The sequence below is a fragment of the Volvox carteri genome, assembly GCF_000143455.1.
Source record: "Volvox carteri f. nagariensis unplaced genomic scaffold VOLCAscaffold_15, whole genome shotgun sequence".
In the NCBI taxonomy this organism is placed as follows: Eukaryota; Viridiplantae; Chlorophyta; class Chlorophyceae; order Chlamydomonadales; family Volvocaceae; genus Volvox; species Volvox carteri.
This window is the reverse complement of record NW_003307558.1, coordinates 397,160-417,140: the sequence shown is the minus strand read 5'-3', so window position 1 is coordinate 417,140 and position 19,981 is coordinate 397,160. Positions and strand designations below refer to the sequence as shown.

The window sequence follows — 19,981 nt, the reverse complement described above, 5'->3', positions numbered from 1 at the left end:
TCTCTCTCTTTGAGAGTTCCATCTCTCTTTAGCAGTTGACCCTTCTTAACTTCGTGCACCTGCCCCCTTCCCCCCTGGTCTGGTCTGGTACACTCTTGCCCTGGCAGCACCTTCACTCGTTCGTGGTTCGTCTTTCCCTCCCTTCACCCCTCCACACACAAGCACACGCACACAAGAACAGCAGCAGCAGCAGCAACCCCCCTTCGTGCCTCCCCCCGCCTCAGGTCCACGGTCGACACCATCTTCGCGGGTCTGGCCCACAGCGGGCTGTACCAGGGCACCCTGCTGCCGGTGCTGTCCACGGACCGGCCGCTGCGGGAGGCGCTGGCCATCATGGACCGACTGGACGCCGCCATACTGCCGGACTCCACACGCAAGGTTGAGAGGAGCAAGGTACGGAGGGGCGGTGGGGCGGAGCAAGGAGGGGCGGTGCTGAGGGCGGGTGGTGGGTGGGAGTGGGAATGGGAGTGGGGTGGGAGTGGGAGTGGGAGGGAGGGAGATTAGTGGGAGGTGGGGAGGTGTCTAGGGAGGGGTGAGGGAAGGTGATGGTATGGGGTGGAGGGAGAACACCGGGGGAGAGGGGAGGAAGGTGAGAGGGGAGAGGTGGCTGAGGAATGAATGGTTTGTGCGGGTTCTCGATACACGTGGGGGAGTCGACACGTTCTCCCATAACCCTTGTCTCCCGTCCTCGCCGCTGCCACACACCCCGTGTCACCCCACCCCCCTCTTGCGCCTTGTCCCTTATCACTTCTTTTTCACCCGTTTCTCCCCCCCGCCTTCCCCGTTTGTCCTTCCATCCTTTCTCCCCCCCCTCTGCACACACACGCGTGTGTGTTTGTATGTATGTATGTATGTGTGTATGTATGTACATAGCTGCTGTTTGAGCGGCATCTGGACGTGAACGCCATCGTGTCAGGTCTGCAGAAGAAGCGACCCAACCGCATGACACCAAAAATGTTCGCCCACAGCCTGCAGAGCATGTGCAGGTATAGTAGAGGGTGGGGGTGTTGTTGAGGTGGTGGGAGGGGAGGGCCCCTTGCGATGGGGAACAAAACACGGTGTGCGTGCGTGTGGTGATTGCTTCCTTGTCTTCCTTTGTTGGCAGAACGGTACAAATACAAACACACACATCCCTTTCACCACCTCCCCACTCCTTTCACTCCTTAAATTCACGGTTCGTCGTTCAACCTCCTGATTACTACCATCATTTTCCTCCGCCCTTCACACACTCTCACACACACTCACACACTGTCTCACACACACACACACTCTCACACACACTCATACACACATTCACACACACATTCACACACACTCACACACACTCACACACACACACACACTCATACACACAATGTCCCCCCACCCCCTCCTCACTGGGGGTTATTGGTGTCCAGGTCCAACCCACAGCATGTCGTACTCCCTGAATCCGTGGACAAGCGTGTATTGGCTGCCGCCGCGGAGGCCACCGCCCGAGGCCTGGCCCGCATCACGCTGCTGGGTGACCCCGCCACCGTCGCCTCGGAGGGGAAGAAGCTCGGACTGGACCTTGGCGGGTGCAGGGTGGTACACCCAGCGGTAGGAGAAGGGGAGAGGGAGTGAGAGAGGGGGGGAGACGAACCATGAACGGGTGAAGCGCGGGGCGGGAGGGGGGCCGGGGGGACGTCTGTTGGGGGGAGGGTGTAGTGGCGGGGTGCAGGAGCGGGTTGGACGTTTGTGTGGTGCCGTACAGAGGGGCAGAGGACGGCCGCCTTAAGGGAAATGGTGGGTGGTGATGATGGTGGCCATGGAAAGCAGCTGGAGGAGCTGTTTTGTGGTTTGGGTTTCAACCCCGTAATTGAAGCCCTGAGCTGCCCTCCACTTCCGCCCCCCCCGTCCCAAATTTGAACCCCTTCCTACCTAATTATCAACTGAACAACTGAACCCCTTCTTACCTAACTATCAGTAATTTGCTAGACGTTCCGCTGCCCGTGCGCCTCGCTCCTCGTTACCCCGTCGTAACACCCGTCGCCATCCGATGGGCCGCCGCGGCGCGGTTGACCCTGTGTGTGTGTGTGTGTGTGTGTGAGTGTGTGTGTGTGTGTGTGTGTGAGTGTGTGACCGTGGAAAGGTTGCTCGCTGCTGGCCCTGCGTTGCTGCACACTCCTGGCTACTGCCCCCCCCGTCCCCCCGCCTTCCCCCCCCAGTCCTCGGACCGTTTGGACACCTACATCTCTATGCTGGTGGAGGCGCGGAGGCAGAAGGGCATGACGGCCGAGCGGGCGGCGGACCTGCTGCTGGGTGGGTGGGTGGTAGTGGGTGGGTGGGTGGTAGTGGGTGGCGTGTCGGTCCGAGGCTCACGAGCTGGGCTGGGACAGCGGGAACACACGAGCCTTTGGGAGGGGGACCGCTGTGGCGGTGGCTCTCGGTTTGGTGTCCGTACTTTTCTGGTTGCCGTACTTACATATGTCTTGTCGTACAGGTGATATTAATTTCTTTGCCACCATGATGGTCGCGGCGGGTGACGCGGACGGCATGGTTTCGGGAGCCATACACACCACCGCCTCCACCATCCGCCCCGCACTTCAGGTAAGTAAGCTTAGTAGGTTTTTAAGGGGAGGGAGGGAGTGAGCGGAAGTAAGTATGTATGTATGTTTGTTTGGAATGTTGAAGGGGGGAAGGGTAGCGGTGTTGGGTCCCCGGCCGGTGTGCCCACCTCGTATCTCGGGCAGGCACCCCAAGCGTGGGGGTCCGTGTCGTACGTAAGTTGAGGCGGCTTCCCGGGGATAAGGGCGCCGCAGCAATACGCACGGCCAGGGAAAGCGCCGGTGTTTCCTTGTGCATGTATTCTAGCGGAGCGTATTGCGTCCGGTGCATGAGAAGCTAAGGTAGATGCTTGATGATGAAACATATGCACACATACAATCACATACAATCACATACACGCGCATACACACACATACACGCGCATACACACACATACACACACATACACGCGCATACACACGCGCGCCAGGCGTACGCGCGTCCCTAAGTTCCGAGCAAACCTTCCTCACGCCCAACTCATACACACATACATGCATACCTACATACACAAATACATGGACATACCTACACACATACACGCATACCCGTCATGTCCTCAGGTGCTCAAGACCCCCGACATGCCCCTCGTGTCTTCAGTGTTCTTCATGTGTTTGCCGGACCGGGTGAGTACGGCAAGCACGGCACTATCCATCAGATTTTTTCTAAACCAAATCCATGCATCTATTGATATTATCGTACGTGGATGTCAGTTGTGTACGACATGTGTGTGTGTGTGTCATCCGCTCATCCCCAAACTACCCACACGTGACGGACACCCGAAGTTGTGTTCTATGGCGTGCAGTATTTATACAGTGTGCTTATGTTATACAGTGAATGATGTTTAAACATCATGTAAATATATTATTATACATGTACGCATGTATGTATGACGTTGATTACACGTATGTATGTATGTATGTATGTATTGTATGTATGTATGTATGTATGTATGTATGTATTGTTGATTACACGTATGTATGTATGTATGTATGTATGTATGTATGTATGTATGTATGTATGTATGTATGTATGTATGGCCCTGCTGCTAGTAGCTACGTAGTAAGTGCCGCCACCGCCGTCGCCACTGTTGCTGGTGCTGCGGTTGCTTACTCTGTTTTCCAGGTCCTGGTGTACGGCGACTGCGCCGTCAACGTGAACCCCTCCGCCAGCGACCTGGCAAGCATCGCCATCACCTCGGCCGACACCGCCGCCGCCTTTGGCATCGAGCCGCGTGTCGCCATGCTGTCGTACTCGACTCTGGGCTCCGGATCCGGCCCCGACGTGAGCCCCGAACGAATCCGCCGCCGCCGTCGCTTCTTACGGTGGTAGTGGTAGTTGTGGTGGTTACCCGAATCTCGCCACCGTCGGCCCAAAAGAGGTGGCCTGGGTGGCCTGGGGGCTATCTGTATACGCTGTGTTTGTAGACCAGCGCCCGTTTAGCCGACGAAGCCGTCTAGAAGCCCGTGCCACCCTCTCGCCCTCTCGCCCCACTTGGCTTGCCTGACCTGACCCACTAGTAGCCGGGTTATCAGTTTGCCGACGCACATACCGACGCACATACCGACGCATGGACACTTACACGTCGACGCTTTAACGTCGACACCGACGCAGGTTGAGAAGGTGACGGAGGCTGTGGCGCTGGTCAAGTCCCGGCGGCCTGATATCCTGGTGGAGGGACCCATCCAGTACGACGCCGCCATTGACCCGGCGGTGGCGGCGGTCAAGGTCAAGGGAGGGAGTGAAGTGGCGGGCAAGGCCACGGTGTTTGTGTTTCCGGATCTAAACACCGGTGGGTCTTCGAGGGGAGTCGGGGCGCAGAGGGGAGGGAGGGTGCAGGGGTGGAGGGGGGGGGGAGAGGGTGGGAGGAGGGATGGTTAAGGGATGGTCGTGTGTGTGTGTGTGTGTGTGGAGGGGGGTGTTGTTGTGGTGGTGGGTTGTTGTGCCGGGGGGAGGGCGCTGTTAATCTCCCCGCTCTTCCTCCGGTCGTGACCTCTCCCCCGCTGCCCGCTGCCGCTCATTTCCGCCCCCCCCCCGCCGCCGCCCCCGCCGCCGCCGCCCCCGCCGCCGCCGCTGCCGCCGCCGCTGCCCTGTGTGCTGCTTGAGATGATCAGGTAACAACACGTACAAGGCGGTGCAGCAGAGTACCGGAGCTATTGCCATGGGGCCTGTCATGCAGGTACGGCATACGCCTTCAATGCTACCTGTGTTCAATTAATTCAGCTTTTTTATATGCTGTTCCTGATGATCCATGACGTCGAAATCCTGGCAGAGGCGTCTGGTATGTGGCGTTTGTGTGTGTGTGTGTGTGTGTGTGTGTTCTTTGTTGTCTTGGACTCATACCTTCCCTACCCCCCCCTAACCCCCCCCTAACCCCTCCTAACCCCTCCCAAACCCTCCTAAACGTTTTTCAATTTCCGTCCTCTCTTACCGTGCGTGTGTGCACAGGGGCTGTTGAAGCCGGTGAATGACCTCTCCCGCGGGTGCACCGTACCGGACATACTCAACACCGTGTGTGTCACCTCCATCCAAGCCATGCAGTTCAAGAAGAGCGCCGCAGCGGCGGCGGCGTCGGCGTCGGGGGCGTCTTCTGCTGCCACAGGTGGCAAGCCGAATGCGTCCGCTGCAATGTGAGCCCCCTCCCCGACGTGGTTGCGGCCTCGGGGGGACACCACAAGGGCAGAGCTGCTGTGTGTGTGAAGGTTCTGGAGGGACGAAGATGGGGGCAGACCTTTCTGGTGGGAGGAGGGAGAAGTGAGAGCGGATGAGGAACTACATGTAAAGCGGATCGTGTAGGCTGATGTTTGATGAATTGGCGCCATAGGACTGTGCGGTTTAGGGTGTTATTTCCTTCGCCAGGTGAAGAGCGGCTCAGCGGCTCGCTAGAAAGCGAGTACATGGTTGCATAGCGGCTTGGAAATGGAAGCGACGGGGGCGGAGAGGCGCGTGTGTACGTGTGTATGTGTGTATGTGTGTATATGTAGGAGGAAACGTGTGGAAGTGCGGACCGTCCGCCGCCCGTCTGCCATTTTTATGATGTTCACCAGGAGCTGGTTGCACATGTATGTTTGTTTGTATGTATGTGTGTATGTACATAAATATTCAGGCATGCCCGTGTGACGTGTGGAAGAATAAGAAGATGATCGATGACAGCTGCGATGCCCGGTGTTTCCCCTCCCTCCCCTCCCCTCATACCCACACATACATACATACATACATACATTTGTACCTCCTTGAACGTCACTGTTGCATGCATCCTGACTAGAAGGGCGAAAGAGTCCCTCGCCTTCCTTCGCCTGCACTGGCCATGTGGCCATTACGGGCCGCTAGGCTGGTCGAGTGTTTCGTTGTGTTTCCTATTCAAGCACCTGCGTTGACGATTTGCTACCTGGGGCAGTTGGTGGTTGGGCACGTGCTCAAATGGTGTCGCTGGTGTTGCTGGCAGCAATCGGGCTTCGTGGAATGCAAGGGCGGCCGCATCGCCAAGCAACGGTACGTAACGGTTTTGCGGCGTGCCTTCCTGTCGTACATACCGCGATACGTAACGCCACCGTGTCCGTGAGCCCCTGTGGCGGCTCGGCGAGGGCACTGGAAAGCGGGTGTTACCTGGGGAGGCGCGGGTGAAGGGTGTTTTCCTTCCCCGCTGAATGCCGTACAACACCCGGGGGGAGAATACTGCGGCGGCTGCTTGTGCAGCTCGTTTCTTGACGATGGCTGATTGGCGATGGGCGATGGATACCGTACGGCCAGGTCTTCGCTTAGTCTGTCAGACAGCTTGCATGGACGGCACCGGAATATGGGCGAGGACGTAAATGCGAGGACGCTGGCACAGGAGGAGAGTGAAGAGGGGGGCCAAGTGAAACGTGTTGGAAGCATTCTGGATTCGCGTCGCGTGTGTTTGTATGTTTGTGTTTTTTTTGTGTGTGTGTGAACCCTTTTCGAGTACACAAAATAGTTATTATTCATTCTCGAGGAAACAAACAACAACACGAACAAGACGAGAAAACGTGGGGAGGCCGTTGCCTCCTTTGCACGTTGGGATCTGAGAACCGCCGAGTAGTGTGTTGATTGAGCGAGGCTTATTTAAAAAGACGTTCTCGTGGCCGTTTCTTTTAGGAGTCTAGCGGTTGGATGCGGTTGGATGCGTACGGGAGTAACCTGCACTGCAAAGTAGGGGTCTTGAATGATGCATGACGGGAAAAGCGAGAGAGGCTCTGTAGAGCACTGCCGGTTGAGTAGTATCATATGCCGTTGATCCTTAGAACGTGATGTGATGAGGAAGTCAGGAGGAACCCGAGAGCGGGGCGTGCCTGAGCCTGACCAACCCATGGGTTTGTGATTCCCGTCATTCCTGTCATGACGTGATATGATGCTATCTATTGCAGAGGTCGTTTTTGCCGTAGACTCTCGTGGTATGGCGGGAGGTGAGCTGGAGCTGCCGGCAGGATGGGGTGGGGGCGCAATGTGTGCGTGTGTGTGTGTTTGATCGCAACGGAGTGCAGTTTTGGTGCTCTGCTTTTCGCGTGGGAGGGAAGTTGGAGGGGCACGCGGAAGACTGCGGGGGGGTGGGGAGGTGAGGGGCTGGGCCGCGCCGGCCTGTTCGTCAGTCGGTGAAGCATGTAGGCGGTGGCGTTTAGCCGCTCGCCGGTGAGGATCGTTTTGTCCGTTTGGTATTAGGATTGAATGGTATGTAAAGCGTCAAGCAAGGCAGCAAGATGTCTGCTGCGGAATGGCCATCGCTTAACAGTCAACGTTAGCGCTTCGCACGCCCGCTCCTCTTCCGGACGATTACACCAAGTACTTTATCGATCTATATAACAATATTTGTAAAAAAGTGGATTAGGTAGGAGGCCGCGCGCGCCTGGTTGCTCGTTAGAGACAACAGCATCCTTTTAGCCCAGATGGGATGAGAACTTCGCGCAAGAACGCGAAGTGCTTGATCTTTAGGACATTTTTTTCCTGTAAAAATAAAAGCTTGCTAGCGTGAGTTCTGTAATAATGCATTACGCATGATTATATCCACATACAGGTGGAGGTGAATTTTAAGGACGTCTTGGCAGCAAAGCATGTCCCGGTGTATCCTGTTTTTGTTTCGCTGACCACGTTTCGCTTAAGTCCCATTGCATAACGATGCCGCGGGCGCTCCGCAATATGTCTCACGAAACGAGAAAACGCTACTTTGGCAGAAGGTCCGGTCTTACTTCTCGTGGCACGTGTGCCCTGCCTTAACATACGTTACCCTCAGATAACATATGGTCATTATCACTCCTTACGCAAGCTCTTGCTGCACAGATTTTAAAGGATGGATGCTTGGAGCCGCTGCGGCCGACACTGCTGATATCGTTTATCCTCCGGAACGGAAGCTCAGCAGCAGCAGCGGTAGTTCTGCGGTCCCTGGAGCTCCGAGGAGGATCAGAGCTTGTAGTACAGTAATGCTGAAAAATTGGACGTTTTACAGAGTTGGGCGAGGTTACGTGTCTTGCGTGCGCGCCACGCATCTCCTCGAGGGCCGGCCCAACGACGCCCACCATTCGGAGCTAACAAACACAACCCCTGGCCAGAAGCCAATATTTGCCGCGGCTAATAGTAATAATGGTAGCTGTACGGTTGAGAGTCTTGACTGCCAAGCTGGCCTATAAGAAACCTTTGACCGGCATATCGGGCTGGTAGAAAACTTTTCGCCTTTGCGTGCTCGTCCTGCGACGTGTGGAGCGACGTCGTAGCAGTCTTGCATAACGACGAGTTGCAGCCGGGACGAGTTGTACTTAGAGCAGGCAGTTGATGCTCGTTAGGAGGATTTGCAGGTCGGTGCTATAGCAGCCTCAACCGTTGGCCTCAGGCCCCAGGTACTGCAATCAACTTGAAGCAAAGGCCAACAAGGGCAACTTGTTGCCCATATATTGCCGTCTGTACATACTATACATGATGGGCAATGTACTCATAAACGTGCCAGCCTTTTTAACACTACACTACGGCATTCACCCAGAAATGCGTTTTTGGCCAGTCGAAGCATCCAAAGAAAGAGTTACGCCATAACTTAAACGTCAACAGGCTGTTCAGGGGGTATTTTGCAGCATTCTTGGCATGTACGACGGAAGTCCTCAAATCCTTGATTATTGTGCTCCAATACCAAAGCTTAGCCGATAACAGCAGGTGTTGCACTAGCTACAAGAAGTCCTGCGCAGTACTGACGTTCGGCTTCATCCACATCGAAGAGGTTTGCATCCGCCTTCCTGCCTAGTGCCCACTCATATTCCAAATTACCTCATGCAATTAAAACAGCCGGAGTAGTGGTTTAGAGAAAAATACTGTTTGGGGTGCTGGTGGACTAGCTTGCTTCACTCTTCTACACACAATAGACGCCGCCCACTTGGCCATGAACCACCGCCATAAAAGCGATATTACCCTTCGGATGTTTCTATTTGAAGCCTATGAAAATTCTTTCGACACAGCGATGCGTTGGAAAGGTGACGACTTCGCGGTTGCCAAACTGCATTAGCTATTTTGTGGGCATACGCAAGGGCTGGCAAGGGCAGGACGCCAACAGCGGACGGCAAGCCTGAGTGGGGCCTCTGCCGTCGGCGTAACCGTGAGGCTCCAATGGCCTGCCGGGAGTAAGACTACAACGAAGCGCCTCGCGGAGGAGCAACCAACGCTATGCCTCATTCAGTTTCTCGTAGTCAGCGGAGCAGCAGCAGTGTAGGATCTGCTTCGTCTGCATTCTTGGACAAGTAAGTTGCTTGCACATAGCAAGCTGCACGGATTTCCACCTTTGCGAATGCGCCATCAGACAATTATCTCGTCACAACATTTAGAACTCTTATTGAAAGTTGAAGCTTATGTCCAAGAAACGCAGGAGTGTCCATCACGAATGTCGCAAGGAACCATTTCGCAGACCGCGCCTGTGCTCATACTTCTACTGTAGTTGTATTAGCCAAAGCGAGCGACATTCACTGCGCAGCCTGTTTGCCATTACGCGGCCCTGCCTGGGATAAGTACTTCGCTTTCCGAAGCAAATGCTTGAGGCCAGCAGCTCAGCCTGAAAGCATCAACTCGCCGTCGACGCCGCATGCATGCCCCTAATCTTAAAAGTCTGACGGGCCGCCAATTCTATCAATTACCGTTGAGCCATGTCCCCAACTACCCCTTAACATCCTCAGCTCCGAAAAAGAAAGCTCGTCTACAAGCCCACTATAACTAAATGTAGGAGAAATGTTCATAACCCTTTTTGACCTCTGGCTCCTCCACGCTGACGCCTGTAAGGCGGCGGCTGGCCGCCGACGTGCATATGTGCGTACGTGCACATGTACGTATACATCTATGTATTTCGTTCGTTCTTTCGTTCGTGGGAGGTTTCCTCGCTACCCGCCAACAACACCACTTCAGGCCTCTTTGCCCTCCCCCACACCCTCTATACACGCGCGCCCCACATACACACACGCACAACCCGCGGCCTTCCCCACCACCCATCTACCCACGCGCGCCCTAGATTGGAGGCAGAGGCCAGCGGAGCAGACATCCTAGACAACAGCTCGGCGCTCCAAGCCGGTATCTTCGGAGTGCTATTCACCGTTACCAAGGAAAAGTACAACACAGGTAATGCCAATAACAACAGCAGCAGCAATAACAGGAAAACGAAACGGACAAATGGCTGGCTGGGTGGGTGGGTGGGTGGGGTTGCCTCCGGAGTGCTCTTGTGTGGGTGGTGGTCGTGTGGAGGAGGAGGAAGAGGAGGAGGAGGAGGAAGGGCCTTCTGGCGCTGCAGTCGAAGATAGTTTGAAAGAGTGGGTGTATGGCAAAAGCATACAAAACATACATACATACATACATACATACATACATACATACATACATACATACATACATACATATATACATACATACATACATACATACACATGCAGATGAGGGGGGGCTTCCATTGCAAGGGTGCTTCATCATGCGGGTTGAGTCAAAAGGGGTTCAGGCGGGGTGGCTGTAGCAGTGGGGTTGGGGTTGGCTGCACGAATGGCGACCTGCAGCACATGCCGCCCTGCAGTAAAAAAGCGTGCGTAAAAAGTGCTGATGCAGCAGCTGGCGATGACAGCACTGGAAACAGCCGCAATGGCAGCCGTAGCAGCAATAGCAGTAGCTAAACCGGGTGCGGCAGTGGGAGGTCGGGGTGGGACGAGGGGGCGGGGGGTTAAGGCTTGACATTAGATACACCACCCTAGCAACTTGCGGACTGGTCCAAGCCCAACTGCGTGCAGCGCATCTGGAGGGGGGGGGGAGACGGCCCCGAACCCCTCTTCAGTGGGCCCCTTCCCCCTTCCGCCCGTCCCCCGTGTGTGTGGGGCCGCTCCGAGGGAGCTGTCCGTGTTAAGGGGGTGTTCGGGCGGTGGAGGCGGTGGTGAGAACTGCGACCTTGGGTCTCAATGGCAGGTGCGGTGCAGCCGAGCCAGTAACCCGCACCTGCACCCCCCAGCTCAATCGCATCTGCAGGCCAAGGAGCCTCAGGAGGCGAGGGGAGCGGGCGCAGCTCCTCGCATTTATGGATGAACAGAAGGAGGGGAGGGGAGGAGGGGGATGGGCCTCCGCTATTGTCTCATGGCCGGATCTCGGGGGTAGGGGGGAGGGGGGAGGGGGGAATGCTTGTCGTGTTCTTAACCTCTCCCTCCTTGTCGTATTCTCCATGACATCCCCTCAACCCAAACCCGCTCCGAAACCCCTCCGGCCCTCCAAACGCCCAAATACCCCCCTCCCCACTCCCGCGGCCAACAGGATGGCGCTTTCTGACACTCAAATTGGTGCTGGACTATTTGCAGCTCTTTACGTTGACATTCACCGACACCGAGCCCTGGGTGTTTGACGACAAGAACATGTAAGTGCCCTCCGTAAGGGTGGGGAAAGTGTTGGGCGCCGGGGGCGGGCTTGGGTTTGGTGGCTGGGTTTGCGTGTTTGGGCAACGTGGCTGGCAGGGGTTTGCGTGTGGTGTGTGTATGCGTGTGTATGTGTTTGTATGTGTGCGCGCACGCGTATGTGTGTGTGTCTGTGTTTTAGTGACCTTCGGAGCCGTGATGAGGGAAATGCCGATGGTGGCGGCATACAGTGATATAAAACTTCATATACCAAAGCGAGCTCCGTAATTGCCAGCGACGTGTGACGGACTTTTCCAATGAAGCTGTAGACGGACGTAGCTGCTGCTTGGGTTTATCAAAAGTGCGCATTGAACAGAAGAGTGTTATGATGAGCCCGTAGAAATAAATAAGCGCTGTTGTGGCGCTGTTGTGGCGAAGTGGCCGACGAGGTGTTAGGCGGCTAGGACTGCTAACTTCTATAGATAACGAGGGCACCTGAGGTCTAGAGAAGTATATAGAGCCTAAGACCCTATTAGCTTGCCCAAAAAGCAGAGGGTCATACTTGTGCCACAGCGCGTGATGCGACGACAAGAGCACATGGTAGGTGGCCCCTCCTCCCCCCCCTCCCGAGGGGGGCACAACGAACTCTTCCTTCCTGTGTAAGTTGGTAAAGCATGGGAAAGCGAAGGAAAGGCAAAGGATGTCGGCGGAGCAGCAGCAGCAGCAGCAGCAGCAGCGGGAGTTAAGTTAGGTGTTGTTGGGAAGATGTGCGAGGGTAAATGACCGAGGCGACAGGGCCACACATGCGTGTGTGTATGCGTGTGTGTATGCGTGTGTGTATGTGTATGTGTGTATGTGTATGTGTGTTGATTGGTTGGTTGGGGGGATTGGAGTGGGGGTTACGAAACAAAAAGGCGAATGATGAAAAAGGGGTTGGATGGGCTGGCAGCTCAGGAGCAGGAGGAGGGGAACCCTCATTTCCTGGGCCGTGTGAGGGGCTGTGCATGGAGCCGTGGTTGGTTTCGGGCCCCCCCCGTAAAATCCCTTTCAGTCCCCCCTCCGGAATAATGAACGGTTTCATTCCCCCATTCCATCCACGGGCCCATGCTGCCGTACTGTCCTGTCCTGCCCTGCCCAATGTAAAGTGCTTCCGCCCTCGTATACGTGTGTGTGCGTGTGTTTGTATGTGTGTTTGCCCTGACACGACTTCCTACACCGACACCGGTGCGGTTGACAATACTTGTGTGTCTGTATGTACGTGTGTGTTTTCCCCTCTCAGTCTATGGAAGGTGGCCCAGACGGTCAATATCGACCAGGTCGTTGCACCGCTGGTAAGAGAGGGGGGGGGGGGAGGGGGCCCCGGGAACAGGCCTGTGTGTGTTTTGGGGGCATGTAGGGTCCGCATCGAACTCAACAAACCATTGGCAGCGCCCCACCCTTACCCTTGCACTCATCCCGCCCCTCAAACCGCCCCACCATCCCATCCCACCGAAATACACACACACAGGGCTACAACTTCTTTATTGGTTTGCTGTACATCATGGTCGGCTTGCTGATGTTGATGATGGGGCTGTCGCTGTGGGTGGCGTGGTGCTTCAAAAACCGGAGCTTTCCATCTGTGTGGTACGGCAAAGGGTTGTGTTTTAGAAAGGGGGGCCAGAAAGGCGGGAGGGGAAAAGTGGTCCTCGATGATTACTCCGTTTGATGCGCGGAGGGGAGGGCAGGGGAGGGGAGGGGAGCATTGAGATAGCGGGGGTTGCTGGGGAATGCTGGGGGAAGACTCGTTAGTGCGGCTTGGGGTGGGTCAAATTGGGGGGTAGCTTGGAGGGCAGTTTTCATGCATTAATGTATTAATACAGCTGCGTTAATGCAACTATGCATACGAGTTGTGGATGGTACGGTTGCACTGACGACGGTTGGTTGATGTGCAGCTGATCATTAGATGCAAATTGGTATTCATAAATTTTGTTAGGTTGGATGGGATCTAGTGGGAGGGATCTGGGATGATGTGGGAGAGGAGCATCTCGTCCTATCCCAGGGTTTCGGGATCCCCCCACTCCACACCCCGCCCACTCCAACCCCGCCCCCAATCCATTCCCCCAGGCCCATCAAAGTTCTCCGGGTGTATGCGTATCTCTTCTTCCAGGTCTGTCTGTCCGTCGGTCTCTCTGTGCGCATGTGTATGTATGTATGTATGCATGTATGTATGTATGTATGTATGTATGTATGTATGTATGCATGTATGCATGCATGTATGTATGTATGCATGTATGTATGTATGTGTCTCTGTCTGTTTGTATGTATTGCGTACAGTGTGGGTAGAAGTGGAGGTATGCTGACCAGGTCAGAGAGCGAGGAGAGGTCAAAGAAGGGTCCCGACGGTCTGTTATGCGTGTTGTCCGTCTGTCTGTTTGTGCTTATCCGTCCCTCCCACTTTCGTTCCCCCGATCCTGCGTTCCACTGCTAGATTCTGGATGTGCTCACTTTGTCGCTGTTCCAAGTGCCTTTTAACTGCCGGTGAGTGGTTGGGACGAGGGGGAGAGGGAGAGGGAGAGGGGGAGAGGGAGAGGGAGGGGAGAGGGAGGGGAGAGGGAGGGGAGAGGGTTCCTTCGGCTTTCTCCCCTCCGGCCTCTCTTCCACTTCTTTTGGGTTTCGGCTGTTGTGGTGATGATGTTGGGCTGCCTGTGGCATCCTGTCGCCTCCTCCCCTGGGGCCTAAGGTGCCGTAGAGCATTGCGAGCCCTTCGCCAACCCCCTTCACCCCTTCCCTTCCCCTAACTACCGCCTCCAGCTGCATTCGTTTCTCCTGGGTCCACCATCATCATGATGACGAGTCCACCTCTCCCCCCCAGAGCTATCCCACAATACAGCCAGCCCCAGCACCGTTTGGCCAACTAACTAAACAGCCAACCAACTTATACAAACACACAACTCATGTTAAATAACTCCCAACCGTCTTAATCGTTGTAACGCAGTTACATCGGATACGATCCAAAGGAGGTTGACTACATGGCCAACTACCCTGACGTCAGTAAGTGCCGTACAACGGGAGGGGGGGAACAGGGGGGGGGAGAAGTGGGGGGAAGAGGGGTAATGGGGGATTCCCTCGCATCGCCCTGGCGCTGAGTCAGCAGGGGTTATCAGTATCTCCAACCCTACACCTCCACAACCCAGCTCACCCGCAACACCACCACCACCACCGACCCGCACTGTCCCCCCTTCACCCCTACCCTATCCAGAGTGCTCCGCCTTCCCCCATGTCGTGCACATGGTCACCAGCGGCTGTGCCCTTCTTGTGTTTGTGGTGTTTGCGCTGCTCAACCTTGGCGCGGACTTTGAGCTGTCCCCGCTGGAGAAGGGGCTGCTGACGGTGGCGAATGGGCAGGTGGAGGTGCAGGTGAGTGCGTATGTGTATGTATGTCCGTATGTGTGTATGTCTGTATCTGTGTATGTGTGTATGTCGGTGTTAGGGCTGGGTATGGCCACCACCACGGGGTTTATGGGGGGGAGTTGGTGGTGGTGGGGGGAGTTGGGGGGAACGTGGCATGCCGGTATAAACGGGAAGTAGAGGTAGGAGAAGACTACATACGCGAGTAGGGGTTTGTGGGAAAAGGATGGATGCATGGGATGACGCCCATCACACGCGCGCGTGTGTGTCTGTATGTGTGTATGTGTGTTGACACGCCCACCAATGCCAACCCGCCCCTCTTTTCTCGCCATCATCGGCCCTCCATCGGCCCTCCCCGTCTACAAGGCCTTCGTTGTCAAGTTCGCCATGACATTCGTAAGCTACGCAATCGGCTGGGAGAAAGTACGGCTCGTACTGCTGCTCGTACTCGCTGCCGCGTTGACGTACCTCTACCTTCGCTGGAGCCCCCACCTCGTCTCCTGGGTCAACCACCTTCGTGTCGGGCTGTACACATCCGTACTGCTGTCCGCCGTACTGGCTGTCGTACTAGTGCACGGCCCAGCGGGGCCGCCGGAGGCGCTTGAGGCGCACCGGCGGCGCATCACGACACTGCTGTGGGCGCTGATAGGGCCTGCGGCGCTGCTCGGTGCCGCTGCCAGCTACTGCCGTCTCAATGTGTGGAGCGCCTACGTGTTGAAGCGGTTTAGGGAAGGGCCCCCTGGAGAGAAGGCCAGGAGGATTTATAAATTTGGGGATCCACGGGAGGTGAGGTTTTACTTAGGGTTTTTGGGTTGGGGAGTGAGGTTTTACTTAGGGTTTTAGGGTTGGGGAGTGAGGTTTTACTTAGGGTTTTAGGGTTGTGACGCGGGTCATTCCGGTGTCATGCCGGTGGGCCCCCGACCAGCCAAAAAACCGCCCCCCTGCAACAACTTCCCCCTTGGACAGTGTCAGGCGACCAACTGTGTAACTGATCAACTAACTAACTGCTCACGTGCCCAATGAAACAACCGCCTAACCACCCAGGTTGAAATTGTTAGCCGTGTATGTCGCAAGTGGGTGGACCAGCACCGGGAGATCTTGGACAAGAGAGCGGTCAAGGAAGGGGAGATCATTATTAAGGCTGGGCTGCAGGTGGGGCGTGGCGGGTGTATGTGTGTATGCATGCATGTGTGTATGTGTGTGTTTTGGGGTAGGGTGGAAGGAGGATTGGGGGGTTTCGGGAGTTTTGTGGGAGGGGCATTGTCCGTATGTTTATCGGAAGTTGGACGACGCTTGGAGCAGCCACAAGGGATGTGCTCATTGTGAAGAAGTCCTTAAATCTACTTCGCGGCTGCTCTATGGGGGGAGAGAAATGGGGGAAAGAAGGATAATGAAACGTAGCCGTGTACGTCTGTATGTATGTACGTGTACATACGCGCGCGTGCGTCTGTAAGTGTATGCATGCATGTGTGAGCAACATTCTGTGTCGCAGTCGCTTCCCCCCCTCCTCGTGACCGCTCAAAATCGTAAATCCCCCCCCAATGCCCCCTTCCCTTCCATTCCGCCCGGGCTGCCCCCCCCCCTTTCCCCCCTTTCCCCCGCCGACACACACACACACACACGCGCAAACGTACCCCCCTCCAGCTCTTCCCCGGCCGTTGCTATATGCTCATTCTGTACTCCAACTACCTGATTGACGTACTGGACAACAGCCAAACCGGCTACAGCCAGATGGCCGCAGCCAAGCAGGCGGGGCCCGACTGGATGCAGCGCTTCGCCATATTCGCCCGGGAGCAAGAGCAGCTGCAGCGGCTGAGCAGCGCTCGAGGGGGGGAGAGCGGTGTGGATCTTGTCAGTTATGTGGAGTACCAGAAAAACCACCGACTGGTGATTCGGGCACATAAAGATGCGCTCATTGCCACGAGGACGTTTTGGCAGGTGGGGTGGGGTGGGGTGGGGTGGGGTGGGGTGGGGCGGGGTTTAGGAGGGAGGGCGAAAGGAGGTACGGTGTGTGTGTGTGTGTGTGTGTAGAATTGTTTACATATCCCACTGGACCCTAAGGCCGGGGGATGCTACCCATCCCCCTGGGTGAGACCGCCGAAGCACTCCGTCGTTGGAGGGGCGTTCCATCGGTCAGTGCCCAGTCAAGCCCTGACTGACATCCCAAGTCATCGCAAGGCGCCGTCACCTGTTCGAATCCTCCTCTACTCCTCTAGCTACCAAGCCAGCCGCCTCCCTTTCCCGTCCCGCCTTCAACCCCCTCCCTTCGGAACTTCCTCCACCCCCCTGTGTATGTACGTATGTATGTATGTGTGTACAGGTGCTCCTTCACAACCACGTTCGTTTCACTGCACTCGCGGCGGCGCTGAATGAGATCGAGCGAACGGTACTTAAGGTCAGCGCTCGTACATGTGTACATGTGTCTCGTATGCGTGTCTGCGTGTCTGTAATATGTGTGTGTGTGTGTTTGTGCTTATGTGCGTCTGTATGTTGTGTAGTTGGTAAAACTGAAGCCACCACCCCTGCCAACATCCCCGCCGCCACTGCCACCGCAACCCATTAGCATCTGTGTGGCTACTAAGGATTGGCGCGGCAGGGGACCCCGGCCAGCTCCCATGCAAACCTAAAAATGAGCACCCTCTCCCTCCCCCTCCCTCCCCCTCCCTCTCCCTCCCTCTCCCTCTCCCTCCCTCTCCCTCCCTCCCCCTCCCTCCCTTTCCCTCCCTCCCCCTCCCTCAACCACACACACACACACACGCAGGCGGAATCAGCCTACAAGATGGTCCTTAGCCGCTACCCTACAAACGCAAAGCTTGCTCGTACGTACGGCAGGTTCCTGGAAAATGTGGTCAATAACCCCTGGAAGGCCGCCAAGTACTATGTGTGAGTTGGGGGTTGCGACGATGTGTTTTGGGGGTTGGGGAGTTGGGGGGAACAGCCCCAATGGATCGCTGGAGCGCGGGCGCCGGGTCCCCGGGCCCAGCCCGCAAGCCCACTAAAGGAAGAACACGGACACGCACACGGCACACGGCGTGTGTGTTTTTCATCCCCCGGGGCCCCGCGGCTTCGTTTTTGCGTTCCCGGCGATCTTCCTGAAAACAAAACACATTCTTCAACATCCCATGGCTTTACACCTTCACCTACACTTACACACACCTTAATTTGTAATTAATTCATCGTGAGCCACATGCGCCACATGCGCCACACACCTGTGTACGACCCTCCTGTCAGGTTGGCTGAACGTTTGACGGAGATGCAAGAGGCGGACGAGGCGGCGGGGGCGGAGATGGCGGCCAGCGGCGGCGGCGGTGGCGGCGAGGCCGCCGTTGAGAACCGCCTGCTTCACAGAGTGGACGAGCGAGTGAATGCCGTATTCATCATTAATGCCAACGGGATTATTCAGATGGCAAATAAGAACGCCTGTTCGCTGCTGGGCTACGGTAAGGGCGAGCTGGACGGCAAGAACATTAACGTCATCATGCCGCCGCCCTTTAGTCAGCGTCACAACAAATACGTACGACAATACGCCCACACTGGACGAGAAACGGTTTTAAATACGGTGGTATCGCTTCCGGCTCTGCACAAAGACCGTTACGTGATCCCTGTCCGGGTGGGCGTTACGAAGGTGTCGGGCGCTGCGGACAGCAGCACCTTCATGGGCGTGCTGGAGGTGGGTTTCAGTATATCGGGTTTAGGGTTTTTGGCGGGTTTTAATTTGCATCTGGGCTTTCCGGGAGAGCATTTGTGTTTAAGTTATCACATGCCAGTGGTTGCGAACCTGTCTGCGTGATGACTCAGCTGCGAAGGGACCAGCAACAACACCAGGCCAGCCAACCAAAGTCTAGAGATGTGTGTGTGTGTGTCCGTATGTGTGTGTGTGTGTGTTACACCTCGGTTGCGTTACCCAGGTAGAGAGGTGTTACGAGTGCCCATACACGAGCCAGTCAGAGGCTCAAGAGCCTAGGAGCCAGACAACTTAGATAAGGGACATATATTATAAATGTGTTCGGAGCCGAAGAAACGTAGCAGACCTAGCAAGCTACCCGCTGGCTAGCTAGCATGGCAACAGAAAGGTTATAAGGAAAAGAAAGGCATATATTCAAGAGCATCTGTAGTGCAGTGTCCGGACGGCTATGTACGGCTATGTACATGGACACGTAAGCGGATGAGGTACGAAACTTATAAAGTGCTTCGTCTGGTGATGATGTCCTGTGTGCATGTGCGTCTGTTTGTCTGTCGTAACTCGTCGGAGGGGCAATGCCGCACTGAGTGAGAATCTAATAAGCAAGTGAGGATCACGTAATGTACGACGAATGTATACAAAATACATCCCTTCCTCTACCGTATCCCGCACATTCAGTTCGTGGTGCCTGGCCTTCCCGCCGGGGTTGGTACGGTTATCGCCATATACCGTGGCGGCTAACGCGGCTAACGGTCAACGGTCAGTAACCCACCTAACCCAAAACGCATCAACATAACACTACACACAACGGCATCTTGGCATCGCCTTGCGTGTGAAGAGTCGACATAAATGCGCTCTCGGGTGGTCTTGGACCCACCATCAAATGAGCCTTATAAAGTAGCCCTTTAAACAGCCTCCTTAACGCCTTCCTCCCTCCCCCCTCCCCGGCCCCCCTGCCCCAAACCACACATTCTGCCCGCGCACGTCAATGTACACGTACATTTTTTCTATATATGGTGTTACATATACACATACGTGCATACACGCACACAGCCTATAGCCCAGGAGCGCAACGAGGCCAACGTTTATCTCCTACCGGGGGGGACTGTGGCCGCAGTGGACCGAGCCTTCGTGGACTGGTTTGCCAAGGAGCTTGACGTGAGTCCAGGGAGGAGATGAGGGAGGGGGGAGAAAGGGAGGTGATGGAGGGGGTTCAAAGCTTACAGGGTTTTAGGGGTTTGGATTTGGGTTTGTACGGATGAGAGAGGGGAAAGAAAGAGGGAAAGAGGTAGAAGCGTTGCTAGCAACCACACATGTCTCTGTTGCCAGTGTGTCTCTTCCCCTCTCTTCCCCTCTCTTCCCCTCTCTTCCCCTTTCTTCCCCTCTCTTCCCCTCTCTTCCCCTCTCTTCCCCTCTCTTCCCCTCTCTTCCCCTCTCTTCCCCTTTCTTCCCCTCTCTTCCCCTCTCTTCCCCTCTCTTCCCCTTTCTTCCCCTCTCTTCCCCTCTCTTCCCC

General features: G+C 55.7%; 1 protein-coding gene across 1 annotated transcript in view; it reads left to right on the top strand.

Moving 5' to 3' along the window:
- Positions 1 to 19,981, top strand: part of VOLCADRAFT_117292 (phosphate acetyltransferase) — a gene marked incomplete at both ends in the record, with an annotated part of 43,282 nt that overhangs the window by 6,531 nt on the left and 16,770 nt on the right. Inside the window, 25 exons of the mRNA XM_002949664.1 lie at positions 225 to 393; positions 1,411 to 1,578; positions 2,187 to 2,280; positions 2,462 to 2,568; positions 3,126 to 3,188; positions 3,688 to 3,846; positions 4,177 to 4,354; positions 4,677 to 4,741; positions 5,011 to 5,192; positions 10,052 to 10,158; positions 11,323 to 11,422; positions 12,679 to 12,730; positions 12,907 to 13,022; positions 13,503 to 13,545; positions 13,867 to 13,916; positions 14,374 to 14,429; positions 14,638 to 14,795; positions 15,153 to 15,572; positions 15,831 to 15,938; positions 16,431 to 16,724; positions 17,107 to 17,181; positions 17,548 to 17,669; positions 18,018 to 18,226; positions 18,329 to 18,456; positions 19,522 to 19,626. Of these exons, the coding sequence (XP_002949710.1) occupies positions 225 to 393; positions 1,411 to 1,578; positions 2,187 to 2,280; positions 2,462 to 2,568; positions 3,126 to 3,188; positions 3,688 to 3,846; positions 4,177 to 4,354; positions 4,677 to 4,741; positions 5,011 to 5,192; positions 10,052 to 10,158; positions 11,323 to 11,422; positions 12,679 to 12,730; positions 12,907 to 13,022; positions 13,503 to 13,545; positions 13,867 to 13,916; positions 14,374 to 14,429; positions 14,638 to 14,795; positions 15,153 to 15,572; positions 15,831 to 15,938; positions 16,431 to 16,724; positions 17,107 to 17,181; positions 17,548 to 17,669; positions 18,018 to 18,226; positions 18,329 to 18,456; positions 19,522 to 19,626 (3,328 nt within the window). The remainder of the gene's footprint in view (positions 1 to 224; positions 394 to 1,410; positions 1,579 to 2,186; positions 2,281 to 2,461; positions 2,569 to 3,125; positions 3,189 to 3,687; positions 3,847 to 4,176; positions 4,355 to 4,676; positions 4,742 to 5,010; positions 5,193 to 10,051; positions 10,159 to 11,322; positions 11,423 to 12,678; positions 12,731 to 12,906; positions 13,023 to 13,502; positions 13,546 to 13,866; positions 13,917 to 14,373; positions 14,430 to 14,637; positions 14,796 to 15,152; positions 15,573 to 15,830; positions 15,939 to 16,430; positions 16,725 to 17,106; positions 17,182 to 17,547; positions 17,670 to 18,017; positions 18,227 to 18,328; positions 18,457 to 19,521; positions 19,627 to 19,981) is intronic.